Here is a 24615-nt window from a genome sequence, read left to right as displayed (position 1 = left end):
ATAACCGGATCGGATCCGCTCTCTTTGGGGTAGTTGGGGGGGGGGAATTCTGAAAAAAGTAGAAAAAATGAGGTATTTTTAACTTATGAACGGGTGATCGGATCTCAATAAAATTTGATATTTAGAAGGATATCGTGTCTCAGAGCTCTTGTTTTAAATCCCGACCGGATCTGGTGACATTGGTGGGGGGGGAAGTTGGGAGGGGGAAACCTAAAACTTGGAAAACAGTTAGAGGAGAGGAATCGGGATGAAACTTGGTGGGGAAAATAAGCACAAGTCCTAGATACATGATTGACATAACCGGAACGGATTCTTGGAAAACTTGAAAATTCGGGTATTTTTATTTTACGAATAGGTGATCAGATCTTAATAAAATTTGATATTTGGAAGGAATTCATGTCTCAGCGCTCTTATTTCAAATCCCAACCAGATCTTTTGACATTGGGGAGAGTTGGAGGGGGAAATCTTGGAAAACTTTTTGAGTGGAGGATTCGGAATGAAGCTTGGTGGATAGAATAAGCAAATGTCCTTGATACATGATTGACGGAACCGAACTGGATTCGCTCTCTTTGGGGGAGTTGGGGGGAGGGGTTCAGTGATTTGGCGAGTTTGGTGCTTCTGGACGTGCTAGGACGATGAAAATTAATAGGCGTGTCAGGGAGCTGCACAAATTGACTTGATAAAGTTGTTTTCCCAGATTCTACCATCTGGGGGGCTAAAGGAAGAGGAAAAATTAGAAAAAATTAGGTATTTATAGCATACGAGTGGGTGATCGGATCTTAATGAATTTTGATGTTTAGAAGGAAATCGTAACTCAGAGCTCTTATTTTAAATCCATACCGGCATTAAGCCTCTTATTTTTCTTTTAAATCAATCTATTGATTCATAGAATTTTGCTGGAGCTCATACCATCTGATCTCTTAGCTCTTCTTGCCTCGTCACAAGTGCCAAATCTGCTCTTAGCTCTTTTTATTGGATGTATTTCGAAAAAAGGGCATTGTGGGGGGGGGGTATCGATCACTTTTGACTCTTAAAAAGGGGACTAAAGCTTTCGATTTCAAATTGAATGACCCCCCTCCGAAGTTTGTAAGACCACCCTTTCCATAAAAACTTATATATCATTGGGGAATAACTTAAAACACTTTCCCCAGGGCTCTGAGAGGTTAACTCGTCCCAGGAGTTTTGATCTCTATCTTTATACTATTTTGAACAAAATGCCTATCTCAAAACTTTTATTGGATGAGTTTGGGAAGAAAGGACGTGGGGAGGGGATAGATGCCTTCCGGTCTCTTTTGGCTCTTAAAAAGTGTACTAGAATTTTTTGTTTTCAATCAAATGAACCTCCTCTGAAATGTATACGACCACTAATTGGAACTGTCAATTTATGATCATTTGAGTCCCTGCCCAAGTTTATACGACCACCTCTTTCAAAAAAAACTTGTATGCCCCCGGGGCTTAAGTTACAACCCATCCTCGGGCCCTGGGGGAACATGTTGACCCCGAAGATTTTGTTGTTTGACCGTTGGACTTAAAAAAAACTGACTATCGAAATATTTTCATTCGAAGCATTTATGGAAGAGAGGGTGTTTTTTCTGTTGTTTTTTTTTGGGGGTGGGGGGGTTAGATGCCCTCCTTTCGCTTTTGACTCACAAAAAGGTAACTAGAAATTTCTGTTTCAAAGCAAATGAACTTCCTCTGAAGTTTATATGATCACGTAAAAATTTTATACGACCACATAAAAATCTTATGTGCCCCCGAAGTTCTAATCCCCTTTTTAAGAGTCATAAGAGATCAGATAGCAACCCCCCCCCCCATGCCCTTTTCCCAAAATTCATCCGATAAAAAATTTTGAGACAGATATTTTGTCAAAGGCAGCTCAAAGATCAGACAACAATAACTCCAGAACGACACAGCCCCCCAAATCCAGAAGGCAGGTATAAGTTATGCCCTTGAGGTATATATGGTTCTTACGGAAGGGATGCTCGTATAGACTTCAGAGGGGGCTCATTTGACTGGAAATTGAAAGTTTTAGTTCACTTTTAAGAGTCAAAAGAGATCAACGGATAACTAGCCCCCCCCCCCCAACACACACACACGCACACTTTCTTCCCAAGCATATCTGATAAAAACTTTGAGATAGCCATTGTGTTAAAAATAGTTCAACTATCACATAATAAAAATTCGGCATTGACACAACCCCCCAGGGCCCGGGGCAAGTTTTTAAATTTTTTCCCCGGATGCATATAATATTTTATGTAAGGGGAAGGGGGTCGTATACACTTCAGAGAGGTGCTCATTTGATCGGAAATTGAAAGTTCTAGTTCAGCTTTTCAGTGTCAAAAGAGATCGTAGCGCAACTCGCCCTCTGTTCCTTAAGCCCATCCGGTAACAATCCTGAGATAACTATTTTGTGAAAAATAGTTCAAACACAAGATAATAAAGACCCCGGTGTTGACACAAATCCCTCAGAGCCCGGATACAAGTGTTTTATTACGTCCCGGGGCATACAAGGTTTTATGGCACTTGGTATTAACCTAGTGACGTATAGCAATCGCAAATTCTGTCGGTCTGTCTGTCTGTCTGTCGGTCCCGGTTTTGCTACTTTAGGCACTTCCAGGTAAGCTAGGACGATGACATTTGGCAAGCATATCAGGGACCGGACCAGATTAAATTAGAAATAGTCATTTTCCCGATTTGACCATCTGGGGGGGGAGTGGGGGGCAATTCTGAAAAATTAGAAAAAATGCAGTATTTTTAACTTACGAACGGGTGATCGGATCTCAATGAAATTTGATGTTTAGAAGGATATCGTGTCTTAGAGCTCTTATTTTAGATCCTGACCGGATCTGGTGACATTGGGGGGGGATTTGGGAGGGGGAAACCTAAAACTTGGAAAACACTTAGAGTGGAGGGATCGGGATGAAACTGGGTGGGAAAAATAAGCACAAGTCCTAGATACATGATTGACATAACCGGAACGGATCCGCTCTCTTTGGGGTAGTCGGGGGAGGGGTTAATTCTGAAAGATTAGAAAAAATGAGGTATTTTTAACTTACGAACGGGTGATTGGATCTCAATGAAATTTGATATTTAGAAGGATATCGTGTCTCAAAGCTCTTATTTTAAATCCTGACCGGATCTGGTGACATTGGGGGAAGTTTGGGGTGGGGGAACCTAAAATCATGGAAAACGCTTAGATTGGAGGGATTGGAATGAAACTTGGTGGGAAAAATAAACAGAAGTCTTACATACATGATTTACATAACTGGAACGGATCCGCTCTATTGGGGGGGAGAGGGGTTAATTCTGAAAAATAAGAAAAAATTACGTATTTTTAACTTATGAAGGAGTTATCGGATCTTCATGAAACTTCATATTTAGAAGATCCTCGTAACTCAGATCTTTTATTTTAAATCTCAACCAGATCAAGTGTAATTGGGGGGGGGCAGTTGGGGGACCGGAAATCTTAGAAAATACTTAAAGCGGTGAGATCAGGATGAAACTGGATGGGAAGAATAGAAACCTGTCTAAGATACGTGACTGACATAACCGGACCGGATCTGCTCTCTTTGGTGGAATTGGGGGGGGGGGGGGTAATTTTGAAAATTGAGGTATTTTTAACTTACGAAAGGGTGTCCAGATCTTAATGAAATTTGATATTTAGAAGGATCTTGTGCTTTAAAGTTCTAATTTTAAATTCCGACCAGATCCTGTGACATTGGGGGGAGTTGGAGGGGGAAACCGGAATTCTTGGAAAACGTGAAAATTGGGGTATTTTTATCTTATGAATAGATGATCGGATCGTAATGAAATTTGATTTTTAGAAGGAATTCATGTCTCAGAGCTCTTATTTCAAATCCCGACCATATCTTTTGACATTGGGGGGAGTTGGAGGGGGAAATCTTGGAAAAACACTTGGAGTGGAGGAATCGGGATGAAGCTTGGTAGATAGAATAAACAAATGTCCTTGATACGTGATTGACAGAATCGTACTGGATTCGCTCTCTTTGGAGGAGCTGGGGGGAGTGGTTCAGTGATTTGGCGAGTTTGGTGCTTCTGGACGTGCTAGGACGATGAAAATTGGTAGGCGTGTCAGGGAGCTGCACAATTTGACTTGATAAAGTGGTTTTCCCAGATTCGACCATCTGGGGAGCTAAAGGGAGAGATAAAATTAGAAAAAATTGGGTATTTATAACTTACGAGCGGGTGATCGGATCTGAATGAATTTTGATATTTATAAGGAGATCGTGACTCAGAGCTCTTATTTTAAATCCTGACCGGCATTAAGCCTCTTATTTTCCTATTTAAATCAATCTATTGATTCATAGAATTTTGTTAGAGCTCATACCATATGATCTCTTGGCTCTTAGCTCTTCTCGCCTCGTCACAAGTGCCATATGAGCTCTTAGCTCTTGTTATGAAATGCGTGGTCGTATAAACTTCAGAGGAGGCTCATTTGATTGGGAACTGACAAATTCTACTTACCTTTTTATGAGCCAAAACTGATGGGAGGGCATCTACCCCCCTCCCAATCACTCACACACTCTTTTCCACAAACACATCCGATGAAAATATTGAGACAGCCAGATTGTTTGAAATAGTCCAGCGATCAGATAACAAAAACTCTGGGGTCAACCTGTCGCCCCCCAGAGCCCGGGGAAGGGTTGTAACTTAAGACCCGAGGGCATATAAGGCTTTTACGGAAGAGGTGGTCGTGTAATCTTGGACGGGGACTCAAATGATGAGAAATTGACAGTCCCAATTCCCTTTTTAAGAGTCAAGTGATTTGATAGCAACTAGCCCCTCCCCTAAAAACCTCTTTTCCTCAAATGCACCCAATCGTTTTTTATATAGCCATTTTATTACATGTAGACCAAAGATCATATAACAAAAACTCCACGGATTACAAAGCCCTCCAGAACCCGGGGGCAAGTGTTGTAAATTATGTCTCAGGAACATTAAATGTTTTTATGGAAGGGATGGTCGTATAAGCTTCGAAGGGGCTCATTCGATAGAAAGTCCTAAATCCCATCAGGCTTCAATCGGAAATTGGAAGTTCCAGTGCCCTTTTTAAGAGTAGAAGTTGATAGGAGGGCAACTAGCTCTTACCTATCTTGGGACCCCAAGTCTTACGGACCTATATCTGTTTTACCTGCCTTCAGTTAAGTCCTTCAGAAGCTTATTCTATCAAGACTTAAATGGCTTGCTGAATTTGATAATCTCTTTCCAAGTGAACAAATAGGCTTCAGAAAAGGACATGGCTCTGTTGATAACATCACCCGCCTTGAAACTGATGTTTATAACTCTCTTAAACCCAGACATGTCACAATGGTAGTCCTATTTGATGGTTCAGATGCCTACGGAAATGTAGTCCGGGATAAATTGATTGATCTTTTAATTAACCTTAATTTTCCTTACTCTTTCATAAGTTTTATGAATTCTTTTTTAAGTGATGGAAGTTTTTATGACCAATTTAATGAGTCTAGAGAAGAGACTAGTCCTTTTACCAGTGGTCTTCCTCAAGGAGCAATTTGAGTCCCCTTCTGTTCAGTTTGTATTTTTCAGAATTTCAATTATCTCCTTCATTGTTTGGCCTTTATACAGATGATTTGATTATTTGGAAGTCTGGAAAGAATATTTTGCTTCTTTAAAGCCTTATTCAACAGGATATAAGATTAGTTCAGAGATTTACTTCAGCTTTTGGGCTCCCAATTTCAATTCGTAAAACCAAAGCCACCATATTGTCGTATTCAAAACATTTAGAGGCGTTAGGATTGTCGAGTCTTCACTTTCGTCGGAAGCGCTCCGATCTTCTCAGTGTCTACAGTATTGTAAATGGCATTGTAAATTTAGATTCAGAAAATGTCTTTCAAAGAAGCCATTATACATCAACCAGGCAAAACACGTTGAAATTTTTCAATATTGTAACTCAGTGAAGCTACTTGGCTTATGGATAGATTATAAAGTGTTATTGCATATACATATTGATTCTTTGAAATCCATGATCATTCAGAGACTTTGCGTTCTAAAGAGACTTGCTGGAAAGCAACTGGAACATCAAGCAATCCATGGAACATCAAAGCAACTGAGTTGCTTTGATGTTCTCATTGAAGTAACTCTAATAGCTTCTTTTCCCTACGTGGCTCAGTAGCGACAATTGTATTTATTATTATTGGTGGTGGTTTTATTTATTTTTATTTTAGTGTTTTTTTTCTTTTTATCTTGTGCTGAGGACGCCTAGTTTGGATACAGGCGAAATATCCGTGTTGTTTTAGTCTTTCCTCTCTACTGGCCGTAGTCTCGTTTGAGGTTTTTTTTTGTGGAGTTTTATCTCTCTTTGTTGTTTATTGTCATGTCTGGTCAGTTCGGCTTAAGAACTTTCAATAAAAACCTAATTCCCAATTATGAGATCCAGGGTATTTTGGCGGAATAGATTTCGAAATTGTACCCTAATCATCGGAAAATCTATTCAGATGGATCTTTTTAGGGTGAGAGAGCTGGAGCAGGAGTATGCATCCCATCACTGGACCTTAACCTTTAATCACCCCTTCCATTGGGATCTTCCATTTTGCCTAATGAAACATCAATCAGTCAATTTATTTCTGATCCATCAACAAAACAAAGTAGGGTTTGTAGCCCTAGTGACAGAGTAAGACAAAAAAATAAATAAAAGAGAAAATTCATCTGACCCTAGATGATCCTATAAATTATAGCAATGTAGATGAGAGTATTATTTGCCTTTCTGACTCCAAATCTGCAATACTGTTGTAAAAAAAAAAAAAAAAAAATAGAATTGCCAATGACCAGGACTTATTCAAAATTAGAAGACAGCTTCTGAACCTTCAGGGCAAAGGCAACCAGATTGATTTCCAACATGTTCTAAGTCATAAAGGCAACAAGTATAATGATACTGCTGATTTACTAGCATCCAAGGGCTTCTTGTTAAACCCAAGTCCTCCCTCTGACCTCAATTTACGAAACATTATTAGGCAAAGATCTAATGTTAAGCACAGTAAATTGATTTTATCTCCCTTTCATGCTAGATTACATACAGTGCTATATTACCGCCTTCTTAATAGTCAGTTATGTAATTGGAAGTTACATCTCTCCCCTCTATGCCGTGTCTGTTTCTTAACTGATTACACTATCCAGCAAGTCTTATTTGATTGTCAGCCACTGTGTGTGGAGAGTATTTCCCTTAAGGGCCTTTGCTACACGGCTAAAATACCGTATACCTACACTATAATCCTGAATTCTAACCTGCCTTGGCGCATTGATAGAAAAATATTTTATGCTTTAACTGATATTTTAAAGAAGAGACAAATTAATTAGTGATCACTAATGCACAATGAAGACAGTAGAAAAAGGGGTTGATCATCAATTGATTTGGAATGTGCAGGAGTGAGTGGGAAGAACCGTATAGGAACCGGCCAGCCTATAGGCCTTAAACTGCAGGGGATAGGTAGCTCAAGTACCCGCACTTCCCACAATCCATCAATTGATTTAAGAATTTTCAGGATTACAGGTTATTAACTGACAGGAAGACTTCTTTATTTCAAGGGGCTTGGTTACAGACGAGGAGGAAGAATTTCTGATTATCTGAAAATACTTTTTGGGGAGTCAAAAAGGTAAAAGGACTAGTTGGTAATTCATACATCATGTATACAAAATTTTGGAGCTGGAACTGGAACCTGTCGCTAACTAAAAAGAATTGCTAACTGTCATAAAAATTACTCTGGTACAAAACTACAAAGAATTACTTTGGTACTAGTGACTGGTCTTCAATTTGTAAATAAGTTGCCTTGAAGACTCCTCTTAGAAGTCTGTATAACAAGACTTTACTAGCGTTTTGAAAAGAAGTAAGAAGGGAGGGGGGGGGCTCCTGGTAATTTTAGTATTGAAAATGGCGTTTTTAGGTTTTTCTTTACCATCTTTTAGGGATTTTGAAAAAAACAAAGTGGAAATTGTGCTCTAAACAATCGAGAGAAGAATCCAATAAACATTGTGAAGAAAGATTTATCTGGTTAAGGTGACTTAAAGATCAAGTAAGAAAACAAAGAAATAGCCTATGCCATTAGATCCTCCATTCTATATACCTTCCAAATTTAGAATAGCCTAGGTCTACTAATGACTGGTGGCACAATTATACTCCAATCCCTAAAGGGCTAGACAGTACACCCCCCTCCAGTGGAATTGAATGTAGCCCTAGACCATATACAAAATAGTTGCTTATACCCAAATGGTTATTACAGGCTATATATGGTTCCATAACTCACATAAGGACAAGCTGAAAACACTAGGCCACTCAATAACTTTTTATAGGCCTAGGCTATGTTCTTTCTGGTAAAGCTCTAGGTAAATATGGAGTAGCCTAGTCCATATTTCTGACCTACAAATAAAGTGAATGTACTTCTCATTGTTTTTTTTATACCTTTTCCTCTTATTTTATTTAGCCTAATGCTTAACTTGTGTTAGAATCAATCTTGATGAAACCAGTTTCTTGTAGGACTAATTTGAACTGGCATATAGTTTTTCACAAGATAAAAGGTTAAAATATTGGTTTTAAGCTTACTATTCAATTATAAGTTTATTTTGTTATCATTATTTAATCCACAAGCATAGATTTGTCATGATTGAATTGAATAAAAAAAAGAAATTACCATTTTTCCATCCACCATCTTTCTTCTGTCAGCTTTTTTTTTTTTTTTTTTTTTTAATTTAATAAAGGTCAGTTTTTAAGTAGCCTTACAAAATAAGAACAACCTGGGTCACAGTGGTAGCTAGCAACCTAGTAAGAGACAAATTATGTCCCTTATTTAGTAAAGGGCAGTCTTTAAGCAGCCTAACAGAATAAGAACAAAACATGCTAGAATTGCTTTGTTTGTTTTTTTTTCCAACTATTATGGCAAATCAATGCTGATGGATTGTATAACTTCAACAATGTGGATTTATAATCTAATAGTGAGTTTTGTAAATGTTTAGTTTAGAGCACTTAAAAATGCTAATTCTAGAAGTGTACCCATTTCTGGATGACCCTCCTGCTCCATGGGGCAAGCTAAAAATGCATAAAGTGGGCCTGCTTACAGGTAACATTATCTATAGAGCAAAGTGTATTAGTACATGAGCCCTATGGGCAGCAGAATGAGGTCTGTATTATATATTTATTTCATAAATCTTGTTTGAGGTTTTTTTTTTTTTAGTTTTATCACTCTTTGTTGAATAAATATAGAATACAGACCTCACACTGCTGCCCACAGGGCTCATGGACTAGCACACTTTGCTCTACAGGTAATGTTACCTATAAGCAAGCCCATTTTACTTATTTTTAGTCTCAATGGAGAGGGATTTTAGAAAGCTAAAAAATGAATGGCTTCTCTAATAATGACAAAGAAACAATATGGAATCATCAGAATCTTGCTATATGCAGTAATACACATTTTACATAGCTTGTGATGAACCTAAACATTTACTGTAAGTTTGAAACCAATGTTATAACCTTTCCTATATCCAAACATTTAGAAAAAGTTATCATCACACTTTAAAATTATCATTTTCAAGGGTCCATAATGGGTTTAAGAGTGAATTTGCAGCAAAAGCAATTATTATATTGAGAAAGGGCATAAAAAAGGAATTGAGTTGTATTTTCACTTTATTTACAGGTTAAAAATGTTAGCTGCTCCATGTGTACCAACCTCTATTTGAAGAGTTTCTTGCTATCCTAGAAAATGGGGTAAATATGTAGATTAACAGATTATTTAGACAGCTAAGAAATAAAATTAGGCCACCTATACAGTCTGAATTTTCTCCTGGTTCCAAGTATGACATTTGTCCCTGTTGTAAACTCAATTATAACAACCTATCCTTTCTAACCAAACCCAAGCATATAATAGCCCATATTAGACATTTCATATGCATTTATTGATTCTCAGTTTGTCACTGTCAATTCAGTTTATGGGTAAACTGCTTTTAATAAGATTGACAATAACACAGGTATATAAGCCATGTTTAAAATAAGAGGAAAGGGTATCATCTTTGAGGGTATGTAAAGGGCTTAAAATTCAATTTGTGACAGAAGCAAATGTCATAATTGGATTCAGGCTGAAATTCTGCTTTTATAGGTAAGTTTGTTTCTTAGCTATCTGTTAATCTAGATGTTTATCTAAATTTGAAGTTTTCAACATAATTTAGCTAGGATGAAAGCAACTACATCATTTGCCTTAAAATTACCTTAAATTGCAACTTGGAGCAATTGAAGGATTTTCCATCCTGTAGCATTGCTCAGCATTTCTTCAAAAATTGCCATGTGGATTAATTTGGAATTATTTTGAATATTGAGTTGGTTTTATTTACTAGGATTTATGTTCTGGTCTGGGACTCCAAAGTGTCCCATTCCAGCCTCCATTTCTTATTGCTCCACTCCTTGTCAAGTGAGACTTTGAATTCCTTGATGGTCTTACTAGATACAGTATCATTGCTCAGGGAGTTCCACTGGTCTACTACCCAGTTGGTTAGGAAGTGATGGCGTTCCCTTCTCTGAGTGTGGACCTTTATGAACTTCTTAGAATGATACCTTGTCCACTGTGATGAATTGATGAAGAAGAGACCATGAATTGGATTGTTGTGAATCAATTTGTAAGTGTTAATCATGTCACCCCTTTTTCTTCAGCAAGTCATACTGCATAAGTTCAGAGTTTGCAGTCTCATTGGGTAAGGAAGATGTTGGCACCTGTCTGCTATCTTTGTTGCTCTCCTCTGTACTTTCTCTATCATGTCCTTGTCCACTTTGTAGAAGGGAGATGCAATTGACATGCCAGTTTCTAGCCTTGGTCTGACAAGACTCTTGTATAGCTTGGTGATTGTTTGTGGAGATCTAGTTGTAAATGTTTGTTTATTTGTCCCTAAAGCATGGTTCACACTAGCTACAATCTTTTCAGTTTGACTTCAAAACTTTAACTGGCAGTCAACTATGACACCCAAGTCTCTTTCCTCTGTAACTGCAACTAGGGGTTCTCTTTGACCAGTTATTTGGTTTTGCATGGTGTAAATATTTTTTTGATTTTTATTGCCAAAATGTAAAACTTTACATTTACTTGAATTAAATTCAAGTAGCCATTGTCTAATCCAATCATCCAGCTTGTCAAGATTGGCTTGGATTGAGGCAGCCTCTGCTGAAGATGATGCTGCCCCGATGAGCTTAGAATCATCTGCATAGAGTGTAAGAAGGTTTTGGAGTATTTCAGGAGCATCATTGATATATATGTTGAAAAGTGATGGCCCAAGCACTATTCCTTGGGGAACTCTGCTAAGAACAGGTATAGGTGATGATAGTACATGTACTCCTTTATCATTAATAACAGCAACTCTTTGGGTTTGTTCTCCCAGGAAGTCTACACTCCATTCAATGATGTCCAAGTGGATGTGACAATCTTGAAGCTTTCTTTTCAGCTTTAGGTATGCGACTTTGTCAAATGCTTTTGCTTGATCCAACAAAATCATGTCCACGGGTGTCTTTTTCCAGTAGTTTGGTGACGTCATTGTATGACTGTATTAGGTTTGTGTCTGTGGAATGGCCATTTCGGAAATCATGCTAATTTGGAGACATAATGTTGTTGTATGTCAAGTGCTTAGTGTCAGGATCATTTATGATTCCCTCAAGAATCTTTGAAGTTACTGATGTTAGACTTATTGGCCTATAATTTTCAGCTTTGTCTTTGGAGCCTTTCTTGTGTAATGGTATAACAGTAGTTTTTTTCCAAAAAGAGGGGACAGCTTTTTCCTTTAGTGATTTCTTGAAAATTTTTGCTAAAGGTGAGGATATTAGTTCAGCAGTCTCTTTGAGTAGTCTTGGGTGTATACTGTCTGGTCCTTTTGACTTTGATGCATCAAGCTTTTTCAGTCGTTTTGGATGTCTGACTCAAAAATTACAACCATTGGCATTGTTACATTGACAGGATATTCCCGGGTATCTGGGATGTTTCTAGAGTTTTCTGCTGTGTAGACTGAGGAATATTGTTTTTTTAAGGTTTCTCCTATCTCTGCATGACCAGTGATTTTGTCAGATGGCGTGGTTAGGTAGGGAATGGAATGTTGTCTTGGCTTTGCTGATGATACATAGTTCCAGAACTTCTTTGGTTTAGTTTTAGTCTCCTTAGCAATGATTTCTTCATGTTTTTTTATAGAGTATTGTGTAATCTTTCTCAGTCTATTCCTTGCTTTTTTGAATTTATCATATTGTTCTTGAGAATTGGTTTGCCTGTATTTTGCCCAGTATCTGTTCTTTCTGTTCATTTCCCGTTTTATGGACCTTGTCAAGTAAGGTAGGGTGCGTGGCCTCTTGATATATGAGACAGTGGTTTATGTCTCCTCGTGCTTTAGCATTATTTCCTTGAAGAGATTCCAGCTGTCATTGCTTGACTTGTTCTCAAATGCATCTGTGCTCAAACTTGGCATCAAAGGCATTTGATGCCTTTTTTTTAGGGACAGACCCCCAGTACTCCACCAGTGCTGAAGCTTGGCCAGATGTTCTGATTAGAAAAGTATCTTTCTTATAAATATACAACAAGCTCCTGATTTGGACATAAGGCTATGTCTAGAGGGTTATATTAGATCAAGCAACAAAAAATTCAAAAAACACAAATTGTGTTTTGAACCTATTATTTAGAGATCTTTTGGAAATTCCAAGAAAATTGATTGTATTGGAATTTTTTTTTGTCAATAGTCTTTGGGCCTGGCCATATTAGTGCCGTTGTTGTTGTTTGATAGCCTATTGTTAAATTGCATGGTGATACAGAATACCAATATGGGAGGATCCTCTGTAGGAGGACAATTGCAGCAGGGTTTAAGATCCAGATCTTTTGACAATAACCTCTGCAAAGGGCTACCTCAACCCTTTTGGGGTACCTGCTGGACTGGGGACCCTGTGGTCAACTCTATCCCCACTTGAGGAATGGCACCCCCTGAGGATATTATAGCCTAGTAAACAACACAGCATTGCATGGGATTCTGATTAATGGATAATTCTTCTGGGCTTGGTCTGTTTTGGCAGGCATTGTCAGGCTGAAAACTAACTTCCTAGCTAATCTATCTACTCTGGGTTGCCTCCCTGTAGTAGCATAATGTTTGTAGGTATGAATATATAATGAGTCAGAGATAATAGGTTTGGGACCATCTGTGCATGATTTTGACTCTTGTTGATAGATGAGCATCACCAAGTGCTGAAAACCATGTTGTGAGCAAGATGGGCCCAGGATTGTCCAAAGCCTATATTCATGCTGGAGGTCCCAGGGACTTCTTGCTGTCTGGTTCTAAGTTGGCTTAAGTGCTTTTGTGTAGAATTGAGAAGATATGTTAGTCCCTGTATTCCACTGATATCTGGGACCACTGCTTTTCCTGAGGCCAAACTAATTTAAATGATTTAAAGAATATGAAAGTTAAGCCAAATGGTATAGGGATAGCAGTGTAAGTCAGATCTCTGCTCCAGGTTAGAGCTCTTACAGTAAATGCAGATTATGAACATTGGGTTGAGCAAATATGGATATTGATTCTGCAGTGAAGTCTCCCTGTAGTCATAGGCTGTTTTTATAGAAGTCCCAGCTCCCCTTGTAAGACAAGTTCCCTTCTAGCAATTGCATATTCTATTAATAATGTCATGAAGCAATATTATAAGAACCTTCTTATTGTTGGAGACTTTAATTTACTGGAACTACAGTGGATTGATGGGTTTGCTGTTGCAGAAGGGGTTGAAAACTCAAATTGCCCACTTCTGGAGTGCCTTCATGAACATTTGCTATACCAAGCCATTGATTTTCCGACCAGGTATAGAAGTGGGCAGAACCCAACCATAATAGACCTTTTGTTTATTAATGACCATGAGATGCTCATTAGTGTCAACTCAGAACCATCATTAGGAGTGAATGATCATGTTGCAATTACTTTTAGGCTTAGGTTGTACCCACAAAAGGATAATTTTGATTAAGCATGTGCACACAAATTACAACCAGGTCAGACAAGAGTCGGCACACTAGGATTGGTCATTCATTGATGACAAGAATATGGAGGAGGCCTGGCTTGAAATGAAAAGGGTTTAATTAAAGCAACAGAAAAACATACAGTAATTTCCTGGCATCACTTGTGATGTCAAGCAAGCTGTACATAAAAAGAAGAAGTATTGGAGCAAATATAAAAGTAAGCCCTCCCATGAAAACTATGAGAAATTTAAACAAACCCAGAATAAAGTTAGGTATCTCATGAGAAAGCTTATGACAGAATATGAAGAGGGATTGGCATTGATTCAAAATCTAATCCTAAGAGATTTTGGAAGTATGCTTCAGCTCGGAATCTGGGGAGACACTCAGTTATGGAACTACTTGTGAATGGCAATATAGTTAGTACCCCAAATGATACAGCAGCTGAATTGAGTAGACAATTTAAGTCAATGTTCATGCCTCCAGACAATGCCCCCTTACCAGAGGCACCAGAATATTCTATTAAGGAACCTATGCAAAAGATAACTGTGGTTGCCTCTGGTGTGGAGAGGCTTCTGAAGCTGCTAAATCCTAACAAATCAGTTGGCTCTGATGAAGTTCACCCACAAGTATTGAAAGAAGCTCATGTGGAAATAGCCCTTCCCCTTATGAACATGTTTCAGAAGTCTCTTAATACGAAGCAGATTCCTCGAGACTGACGGAATGCTAACATTACACCTGTACACAAAGGGGGTAGCCGCAACAGCGTTTCCAATTATTGACCCATTAGTCTTACATCTGTAGCTGGTAAAATCTTAGAAGGAATCATGAATACTCACATTGTCCAACACCTGACCACCAATGAGCTGCTCAATGATAGTCAGCATGGCTTTAGACATGGAAGCTCGGTTGAAACTAATTTGATTGATATGTATGATTATGTTACTGAGCATCTAGATCAAGCAATCCCTGTCGACTTGGTTCTATTGGATTTTGCAAAAGCCTTCGATAAAGTATGTCACTGTTGACTAAGGACCAAGTTATTTGCAATTAGAATACATAATGAAATCATAGAGTGGGTGCTCCAGTTTCTTTCTGGGAGAAAGCAAAGGATAAAAATATTTTGAAAAAATGGACAGGTATTCTTTTCAGAAGAGGTGGAAGAACTAAGTGGAGTGCCCCAGGGAACCATCTTGGGACCAACTTCACTCAACATTTATATTAACGATGCACCAACCACAGTCAAAAATAAAATAAGTCTTTATGCTGATGACTCCAAACTCATTGGACCTGTCGATACACCTGATAAGAGAGCCTCTATGCAGAATGACCTGTCGATACACCTGATAAGAGAGCCTCTATGCAGAATGACCTGTGGGTACTTTCCCATTGGGCAACTTTGTCGAGGCTAGAATTCAATGTAAATAAATGTCAAACAATCCTCTTTGGAAAGAAAAATGAGGAATGCCCTTATCATATGTTAGGGATGGGTAGATCGAGACAGACTATTATCTAGTCTGAAGCGGAGAGAGACTTGGGGGTCATAGTTGACAAAGAATTAAAGTTCACTATACACACACAGACAGCTTTAGCCAAAGTACTCCAAACCCTGGGCATTATAAAAAGAACAATCACTAGTAGGTCTCCTATGGTGATGACTAAATTATATCAGGCATTGGTCAGGCCTAATTTGGAGTTTGGCATGTGTGTTGCTAGCCCCCTCAACAAAGGTGACCAGCAGAAGTTAGAAACAGTTCAGAGACGGGCTACAAAAGCAATTGAGGGATGCAAATACTTAAACTACTCATCCCGTCTGAAGAGGATGGAACTCCCCACTCTTGTCTACAGACGTAAAAGGGGTGATATTATTATGATGCATAAGCTCCTGAATTATAACTCTCCATTAAATAAGCTATTTCAACTTAACCAGTCTGCCAGAACTAGGGGGCATAGTCAGAAACTATATCAGAAGGGAGCTGCCACTAGACTGCGCAATAACTTCTTCACTTACAGAATAGTGAGTTTGTGGAATTCTCTCACTGAAAAAGCAGTCACTACCCCCAGTACTGCTGCCTTTAAAAGAGCCGTTGATGGAGAATGATCATCAAAGCCATGGCGAACTGAGTGGGATGCCGTTGAGACATCCAACCATCATCATCACTAACCAGCGATTCTACAGGATTTAATCCTTATTTCGCTGGACAATGCGATTTAAGGTAAAGTTGGGACTTGGAATGTTACAACATGAAAAAAAAAAATATTGCATTTACATTTTGACTGATGAATTCAGACAATTCAAACCTGACTTATTAGGAGTTTCAGAAACTCATATTCCAAGGGTAGGAAGCATGAAAGTAGGCGACATAGAATTTATTTACTCAGACAGGAAGGATGGGGTACATAGACAGGGAGTAGGGTTCATGATGAATAAGGAAGCTGCTAAGTCTTGCTTAGGCTGGCAAGGTATTGATAGTAGAATAATAATTCCTTGTTTATGATTAAAAAGTTCAGAGTATCAGTTACAGTAGTATATTACCCTGTAGAACTGTCCCATTGTCTGTGCATATAAATAGATTGTCAGGTTTACCGACTCTTTTTTTAGCTTTTTTCGCGCCATATTAGTTACGCGCCATAGTCATTTGTATTCCCTGTGTCCCAGTGTCCCAGTCTGTAATTTCTCTTTGAGTGTCCCGGTGTCCCGGTCTGTAATTTCGTCAGTCGACAAACATGACGACAAACAACTTCATGACGACATACGGCTCAATCCTTATAATGACGTCAGTCGACAAACATGACGTCAGTCAACAGACACACACAACCAACTTATTTATATATATATAGATTGCAAAAACGTCATTACCAAATTTGTTTTGTTATTAGGTCATGCAACGTCTTTTTAAGACATAAAAAAAGTTGAAAAAATTTTTAATCACTAAAGTTATTATGTAAACTGCACAAATATTTTTGGTGCCTGAGCAATAATTATATTATTTCAATTCAAACTTGAAAAATACCTGACAAATTTTAAATTAGTTTGTTTCTTTGTTAGATTAAATAAAAAAACTAGTTTTTTTTTTAACTGGAAGTAAGGAGCGACATTAAAACTTAAAACGAACAGAAATTACTCCGTATATGAAATGGGTTGTCCCCTCTGCAATCCCACGCTAAAGCTTTTAATTGTTTTAAAAAGTAGAATTGTGGCAAAGAGTCAAACTTTAGCGTAAAGAGCGAGGGATTGCGGAGGGGACAACCCATTTCATATACGGAGTAATTTCTGTTCCTTTTAAGTTTTAATGTCGCTCCTTAGTTTCAACTAAAAAAAAAAGTAGTTTTTTTTATTTAATTTCTGAACGTTTTTGAATTAATGCATGTTTGATTTTGGCTCTCTGAACATAAATTATCAAAATGAAATTTGTATATTAATTCTTTTTTTGGCTAAATGGCTTTCTCTTAGTTTTGATCAGACAATTTTGAGAAATAAGGGGTGGGGAAGGAGGCCTAGTTGCCCTCCAATTTTTCGGTTACTTAAAAAGGCAACTAGAACTTTTAATTTTTAACGAACGTTTTTATTAGTAAAAAATATACGTAACTTAAGAATTAACTTGCTTAACACACTTTTATATTCTTATATTTTTATTATGTGTACGAGGGGTTTGTACCCTCGTCAATACCTCGCTCTTTACACTAAATCGTAAGTTTTGTCCCAATTCTTTAAGAATGACCCCTGAATTAGAAAGGCCGTACAATAAATAGTTGAAATTACTAAAAAGACTTTAGCATATCTCCTCCTAAATACCTCGCTCTTTATGCTAAAGTATTTTTAGAACCCCTCATATGCGTAATAATCTCTGTTCGTTTTAAGTTTCAATGCTACTCCTTACTTTCAATTGAAAAAACGCTTTCATGTTTATTTTTTCATTGTTTTTTTATAGTAATGTTAGAAAATCTTGCGCCCTTTTCATTGAATTTTTCTTCCCCCATGACATATTCCTCGAAGGAAAGATCCTCCCACGTCCCTCGAAGGAAAGATAGCTCCTTCCCCTCAACCCCACCCCCAAACCAAAAAAGCCCCCTGAAAACATCTGTACACTTCCCAATAACCAATACTGTATGTAAGTTTGTAACTTGCAGCCCCTCCCCCAGGGATTATGGGGGAGTAAGTCATTCCTAAAGACATAGTTATTATGGTTTTCGACTATGCAGAACAAAATGGCTATCTCAAAATTTTGATCGGTTGAATTTGGGAAAAAATGAGCGTAGGAGGAGGCCTAGGTGCCCTCCAATTTTTTTGGTCACTTAAAAAAGGCACTAGAACTTTTCATTTCCGTTAGAATGAGCTCTCTTGCGATGTTCTAGGACCACTTGGTCGATACAATGACCCCTGGGGAAAAAAACAAATAAACACGCACCCGTGATATGTCTTCTGGCAAAAAATACGCTATTGGGTTCTCTGATACGCCGAATGCGATGGTGTGATTTTCGTTAAGATTCTATGACTTTTAGGGGGTGTTTCCGCCTATTTTCCAAAATAAGGCAAATTTTCTCAGGCTCGTAACTTTTGATGACAAAGACTAAATTTGATGAAACTTGTATATTTTGAATCAGCATGAAAATCTGATTCTTTTGATGTATCTTTTATCATCAAAATTCCGTTTTTTAGAGTTTCGTTTACTATTGAGCCGGGTTGCTCCTTACTACAGTTTGTTACCACGAACTGTTTGATAAAATCAACTTGCTATGTGATTAAGCTTACAGGTTGAACACAATAAGTTATATAACGCCAGTTAGAAGGCCCCCCCCCCAAAAAAAAATTATAAATATTACAAATGATGATTCTTTAGAACCACCTGAACTTTCAAACGCGATAAGACCAAGAGAACAGGCTGAACAATTGAAATTCACAATTGGTGAGAATCAGCAGCATGGACCATCAGATGAGACAAGACCAATACAGGCAGTTAAATCAAAGGGCATTGCTAAATTGTCTGAACTAATCAAAATTCAAAAAAAAAAGAAAGACAAATGCTCAGATATGCAACGTAGTATCAAAACGTGTCAAAACTGGCAATGAAGAGCAAAGAAACGGGTGATTAGAAGATATGCGAAAACGAGAATTAGAGTGTGTCTGGTCACAAGAACAATCTAAATAGGTTTGGACTCTAAGGAAAAATCGTATTTTTCCCAGGGTGGTTCTAACAAACCTGCAATTCCACATTCTTCAGTTCGAAAGCGACTGAGCTGATATGCAAAGTAATGACAGAATTATTGCAGATTTTGACAGCATGGACTGCCTTAATTTTTTCAGATGGCTACTTACACTTAACAAGACAGCATGCTTTCAAGATCTTCCCCTAGTAACCCTTGAATAGAATTGGTTAGTGTTCCTTCCCATAACTGTGTGTCTACAATATTTTTTTTTACTGAGTCATGCTTCCAGAAGATCTGAGTGTTGATCTTAAGGATACTGTGACGGTCTCCTCATACTCCTCCCTCTACTAGTTCTCCAAACAGGGCTCAAACTCTGTCATTTACCACTTTAAATGTTACCAGGCATTAAGTCGTATGATTTTTTTTTTTATTTACAAGCCACAACAGTTTCTTCTTCTTCTTCCTTGCAGTTTTTATGTCTATGGTTAGGAAGTGGAGAGTTGTCAGTCCAGAAGCAGATTTTTTTATTTTCTACCATATGCTTTCAACCTCTTTTAGTTCAACAAATGACCAAACCAATAGACTGAGATCATACCCGATTTTGTTTTAATCTGTATGCACATGTAGCTCCAAGTTCCTGGGTTAAGAAGAACTTAAAATGAAAAAGAAACAAGTTTGGAGCATGGTCAGATTAAAAATGGGGCCAAAAATTGTGTACTCTGGTCAGATTAAAAAAAAAAAACGAATCCTTAAGTCTTTGAACTTAGAGGATCCTACTGCACAATAAAAAATAATAGAAAGAAAAATATTGCTTCTGCCAGAAGAGGCCTAGAAACCTGTTTCCCAAAGGGCTTAAAAATTACACCTATGAGCTCCTATATCAAGTGGGCTTGATAAAGTATAGTAGTAAAAATAGATTGGGTGTATGGGCCTCCAAAAGTGGGCCAGAATTTATTTCTGGAGTAATGTATACATAGGCAGTTTTTATGCATTTGTTACATTTAAATGAGTTGGAGAAGCATTTCGTGGTTCAAACCCACTAACCCCTACTCTCTTTAGTGCAGCCTTGGGTGCCAGTGAGGTAATATTGACTTAGTCACGACAAGGTGTGCTTAGTTGGTTATTGATTTTAACATTACTTAGCTAACTTTGCCAGAAATTGACAAATGCAGACACTGCTCATCTGTGAATTCCAGGTGCCACAATAATTGTAAAAATTAATGTACAGTTTTTTCAGGTCGTATTTCTTGAAGAAGTGAGTTTGTGATAGAAGCAAAAGACGATGAATGATAGAAGGATGAGATCTGACGGTTTAACTTCAGACTCAAGTAAGACAAAGTATGATGACCCTCCATACTCTAGGCTATTTGTTGTTTGCAATAAAGGTGTCAAAGAAGAGGAGCTACGACCTGCCTTTGAAGAATTTGGGAAGGTAGAGGAAGTTTGGATTGTGAAAGACAAGTCAACTGGAGAGGCTAAAGGTAAATCTTTGGGAAAAAATGTCATAGAAACATAATTTTGAAAGCCAAAATTTAATGATAAAGAAAGTACAAGGCGCCTTTTTGGATTAATAACATTAGAACAATTTTAAAAGTGAGTTTTTGCAACCTGAGTTTTTGTGTGTTTCCAAAATCCATTTGGGTTTAGGTGGCGGGATGACTTGAAGGTATGTTAGTTTAGAAATTCAGAAATATAGTTGATATGTCTCAAATTGTAATTATATATTGTTTGGTAATATTAGTAGGGAGATGCCCGGATCTTTTGTGGAGCAGTCCCTAAAATTTCACCTCTAAAGCAACCTTGTAGCTATTTTTGAAACCTTATCTAAAAGATAAAGCTGTTTCGTCAATTCATAAAGCCAAGATTCAAAGATTCACTGCTAAGATCAAGATTCAAAAGATTCACTACTATAAGGTTAGTCAAAACTAGAATATTAAACCTAGGTGCTCTATTAAATGTCTAACTAATTGCTGTTTGTTGAAATACAATATCTTAAAAATTATTTCGTGAGCACCAGCCTCAGCCGACCATCTCAAAGACAAAGGGTCTATTAGCAAATTCTCCCAGGGGACTAGCTATCATCAAAAGCTGTCCAGACTTGGTGGTTTGACTAGGGAAATTTAACTGAAAATAATTGGAGCCTTAGTTTCCTTTTGTTCGTGAGTAAAGTTTATGAATCAAGGCGGGTGTTATAACATGGAACTCCTACAGTGGCCAAAATACTCAAATAATAATTCCTTTGAACGGATTTTTAGCGTCTTCTAAATAGGTATGCTGGAATATTTTTAGGGAGTGTCCTTTCTGGAACTATAAAAAGACAGTTACGCTCCGTTTAATTGGAAGAACAAAGGTCACACTTTCTGACAATGTAAATCTCATAAAAATTGGACATTTCTGTCTCCAGCGAAAAACGAGGGAATTTAAAGTTTTTCGAATATTTCTGTGAAAGTAGGTGTTGGTTTTTAGTTTTCTGTCATTTATTGTGGTCTATTATCTGAGCTCTAAAAGTTACAGCAAGACCGCCCAATTACTTCTAAATAGCTTGGCCATACAAACTTAAAAATGTTCAAAATGAACACATGAGAGTAATTCTTTAAAGCGTCGAACTGTCTTAATTATTATTTACCCCACACTTCGATTGCTAGATTAATTAGATGATTCCTACGCAATTCGGATAATTACTATTAGTTATTTTTCAAGCCCTGCTGTGGTGGAATTAGGGTTTGCGTTCTTCTGATGCTTGTCAATTTGTGATTCCTTGGCAAAATATGCCCACAAATTCATTTTTTTTCTACAATTTGACCTAGTTCTGCTTCTTTGGCCTACTCATTAAGATTTGAAATTACCAATTTTGATTAGAATATAAGAAATATATAATAAATTTTGCTCTCAGTGACTTGACCCTGATGTATTTGTCCCTGGTTTGTTCGAAAATTCCAGCTGTAAGTACTTTAACCATGAGAAACATAGTCTACAAACACAAATTGTTTTTGGACATGCCCTTCCCTTACCCTGAAAAGTGGGAACCTGAAAGGACCAGTTTTTTTTTTTTTTTTTTTTTTTTTTTTTTTTTTTTTTTTTTTTTTTTTTTTTTTTTTTTTTTTTTTTTTTTTTTTTTTTTTTTTTTTTTGCTTCGAAAATTTTAGCTGTAAATCCTTGGGCTAAGGGAATCCCAGTTCAGAAAAAAAAAAAAACAAATATGGGCTTTCCTGAAAACGGCCAGAAAAGAAATCTTTTTTTTTTTTTTTTTTTTTTTTTTTTTTTGCTTCGAAAATTTTAGCTGTAAATCCTTGGGCTAAGGGAATCCCAGTTCAGAAAAAAAAACAAAACAAATATGGGCTTTCCTGAAAACGGCCAGAAAAGAAATCTTTTTTTTTTTTTTTTTTTTTTTTTTTTTTTTTTTTTTTTTTTTTTTTTTTACTGCTACTTCTGATGGAAGCAGTGGTTATAGAAACTCGAGATGGGGGATGATTCAGTTGAGAAGCGAAAGTTCTGGTGCACCTAATAACAGCTAAAAGTGATTGCAGGGCAAACAGCCTCCCCATCATACCCTTTTTGCTACCCCCCTCCCCTCATAAGCCCCATGCTAGGACATCAAAATTTTGAGATAGTTATTTTGATCAGAAACCACTTGAAGTTTGACGAGTATGCTTTCATGTCCCACATTACCCCCACAGCCCCTATCATAACAACCCTAAATTCCATAACCTAATAGTTAGTAAAAAGGCGGCCCTGTTTCGTTGCCCAATCAACTAGGAGCTTTTAGGGATCTTTTGCTAGGATAAGGTCCCCAGAGTTTACCAAGGGTGTACTTTGGAAACGACATGTTTATCTGAGTATATCAAAGTGCATTAACTGTAGCCGAGCTTTTGAAATATCTACAATGTCCAGGTAGTATCCTAAGGACGGTGTTGTACTCCATGTCACAGGTAGTACTGGGAAGGGGGCGTCAAGTGAACCTCGAATTTTGAATCTGTAAAGGGGGCCGAAGTAAATTGAAAGACGATGTGTGTGTTCAGGTCATCGAATTAGTATGTCTGAATATCTCGAGAACAGCTTGGGGGGGTGAAGTATAAACTTTCCTTTTTTTTGAGAGGAAGGATAAAATATGCTTTTCTCGGGTCTGTCTAAACGTTTTTGCACTGCATGCTGCTATGAGACTTGCAGTCTATTCATGGAGCAAAGTGAATCAAAAGACACCTTGATGTCTGGTCATCAAGCCAGCGTATCCGCAAAATATCTGTACAGCTCAGGAGATCAAGTTCAAAATTTCAGGGAGTATAGGTTAGTGGAAGGGGGGGGGGAATTCGGACCACGCATTTTAAATCGGGGAAGAAGGCAGAGAAGTGCTAACATCTTTTGATTTAATCTACCTAAATGTTTTGGTACAATTAGTCTCTTTGGGACTAGAATATGTTCATGGTAAAGCAGCGAATGTAAGTAGAAAGACACTATGTGTGCCCAAGTTACCGAATTGGGGTGTCTGCAATAAATAAAAATGGCTCAGAAGATTGAGTTGAAAGTTCTAGGGGCAGGGAGGGGAGTATTGAAAGTCAGATGGATCTCAAATTTTGACTGGAAAGGAGCAAATTAAACTTGAGAGATTTGTGCGCATTCAGCATTAGGAATGCAATTGAAACTTGCAGGTAATTTTTAATTTTCTTTCCAATTATGGAGGGTGGGGGAAGGGGACTCCATTTTTGGCGCAGGAAAGGAGCGTCTGAAAATGATGTCTATATCTTTTACCGGTGGGGGGGAGGGGGTGGCCAAAAATTTTATGTCCTCTAATCACCTAAACGCTTTCGCTATAAGTTTTTATTAGACTTATAATCTGGATAGCAGATATCGTTGGGATAGTAGACAATCCGCACTGAGGACTTGAAAAACCGCAATACTTGGTCATGATATGATAAAGGTCATGGCACGTCATGATCAGACATGATCGTGTTTACTATCTTCAAAGAAAAAGTCTGCTTTATGATTTGAAGCCCTTGCTCTGCGGTTGCAAAGTTCATTTACCGCCTTGGAACACATATTTTGGAACTTAAAATAAGTCTGAGTGAACGAATTAAGATCCTCAAAGCCATAGAGGGTATGTCTATGCTGGGGTATATAAGGCACAGATGAGGATTTTATTGCCCTTCAATGGCTCAGTTTCAATCGAATGAGCCCAGTCGAGTTTTTACGGCCCTCTTTTCTTTACAAACTGGCCAAAAACGCAAGGGAGACACATAGCTCTTTACTTAATCAACGCTACTGCTAAGCACTCTTATGAATTGAATGAATTCAGCGTGCAATAAATGATTCAAATTTTGCTCATAAAACAGTAAATGAAATTTTTTATATAGTATTTTTTCAGGAAAAGAGAGGTCTTAAACCGACAGAATAGGTAGGCTGTTTTATTGTGTCTGATTTTCCTAATCTTCCCGAGGAATATCTTTTTTTTTATGACTTAAAACTGTAAATAGGAACTGCTAGGTCTTTTTGGCAACTTTTAAATATC

The 24615-nt window shown here is 37.7% G+C and overlaps 1 protein-coding gene and 1 long non-coding RNA gene across 9 annotated transcripts in view; one reads left to right on the top strand and one right to left on the bottom strand.

Moving 5' to 3' along the window:
• LOC136030201 (RNA-binding protein 45-like) overlaps positions 1-24615 on the top strand; it is a 272030-nt gene that overhangs the window by 111448 nt on the left and 135967 nt on the right. For 6 of the 8 annotated variants that reach the window (XR_010618210.1, XR_010618211.1, XM_065708977.1 and 3 more), the window contains exons 1-2: positions 7869-8045; positions 20350-20593. Coding sequence is in view for 5 of the 8 variants with exons in the window: in XM_065708977.1 (XP_065565049.1) it covers positions 20395-20593 (199 nt within the window). In the remaining 3 variants the exon portion in view is untranslated. Of the gene's footprint in view, positions 1-7868; positions 8046-20349; positions 20594-24615 lie in introns of those variants that run through there. The other 2 variants (XM_065708974.1, XM_065708982.1) reach the window with 2 other exon arrangements.
• LOC136030206 (uncharacterized) overlaps positions 1-24615 on the bottom strand; it is a 422925-nt gene that overhangs the window by 392891 nt on the left and 5419 nt on the right. The gene's annotated exons all lie outside the window — the stretch shown is intronic.

The sequence above is a fragment of the Artemia franciscana genome, chromosome 8 (genome assembly GCF_032884065.1).
Source record: "Artemia franciscana chromosome 8, ASM3288406v1, whole genome shotgun sequence".
Classification (NCBI taxonomy): domain Eukaryota; kingdom Metazoa; phylum Arthropoda; class Branchiopoda; order Anostraca; family Artemiidae; genus Artemia; species Artemia franciscana.
The sequence above is the reverse complement of the archived record's forward strand: the minus strand, read 5'-3'. Positions and strand labels throughout refer to the sequence as shown.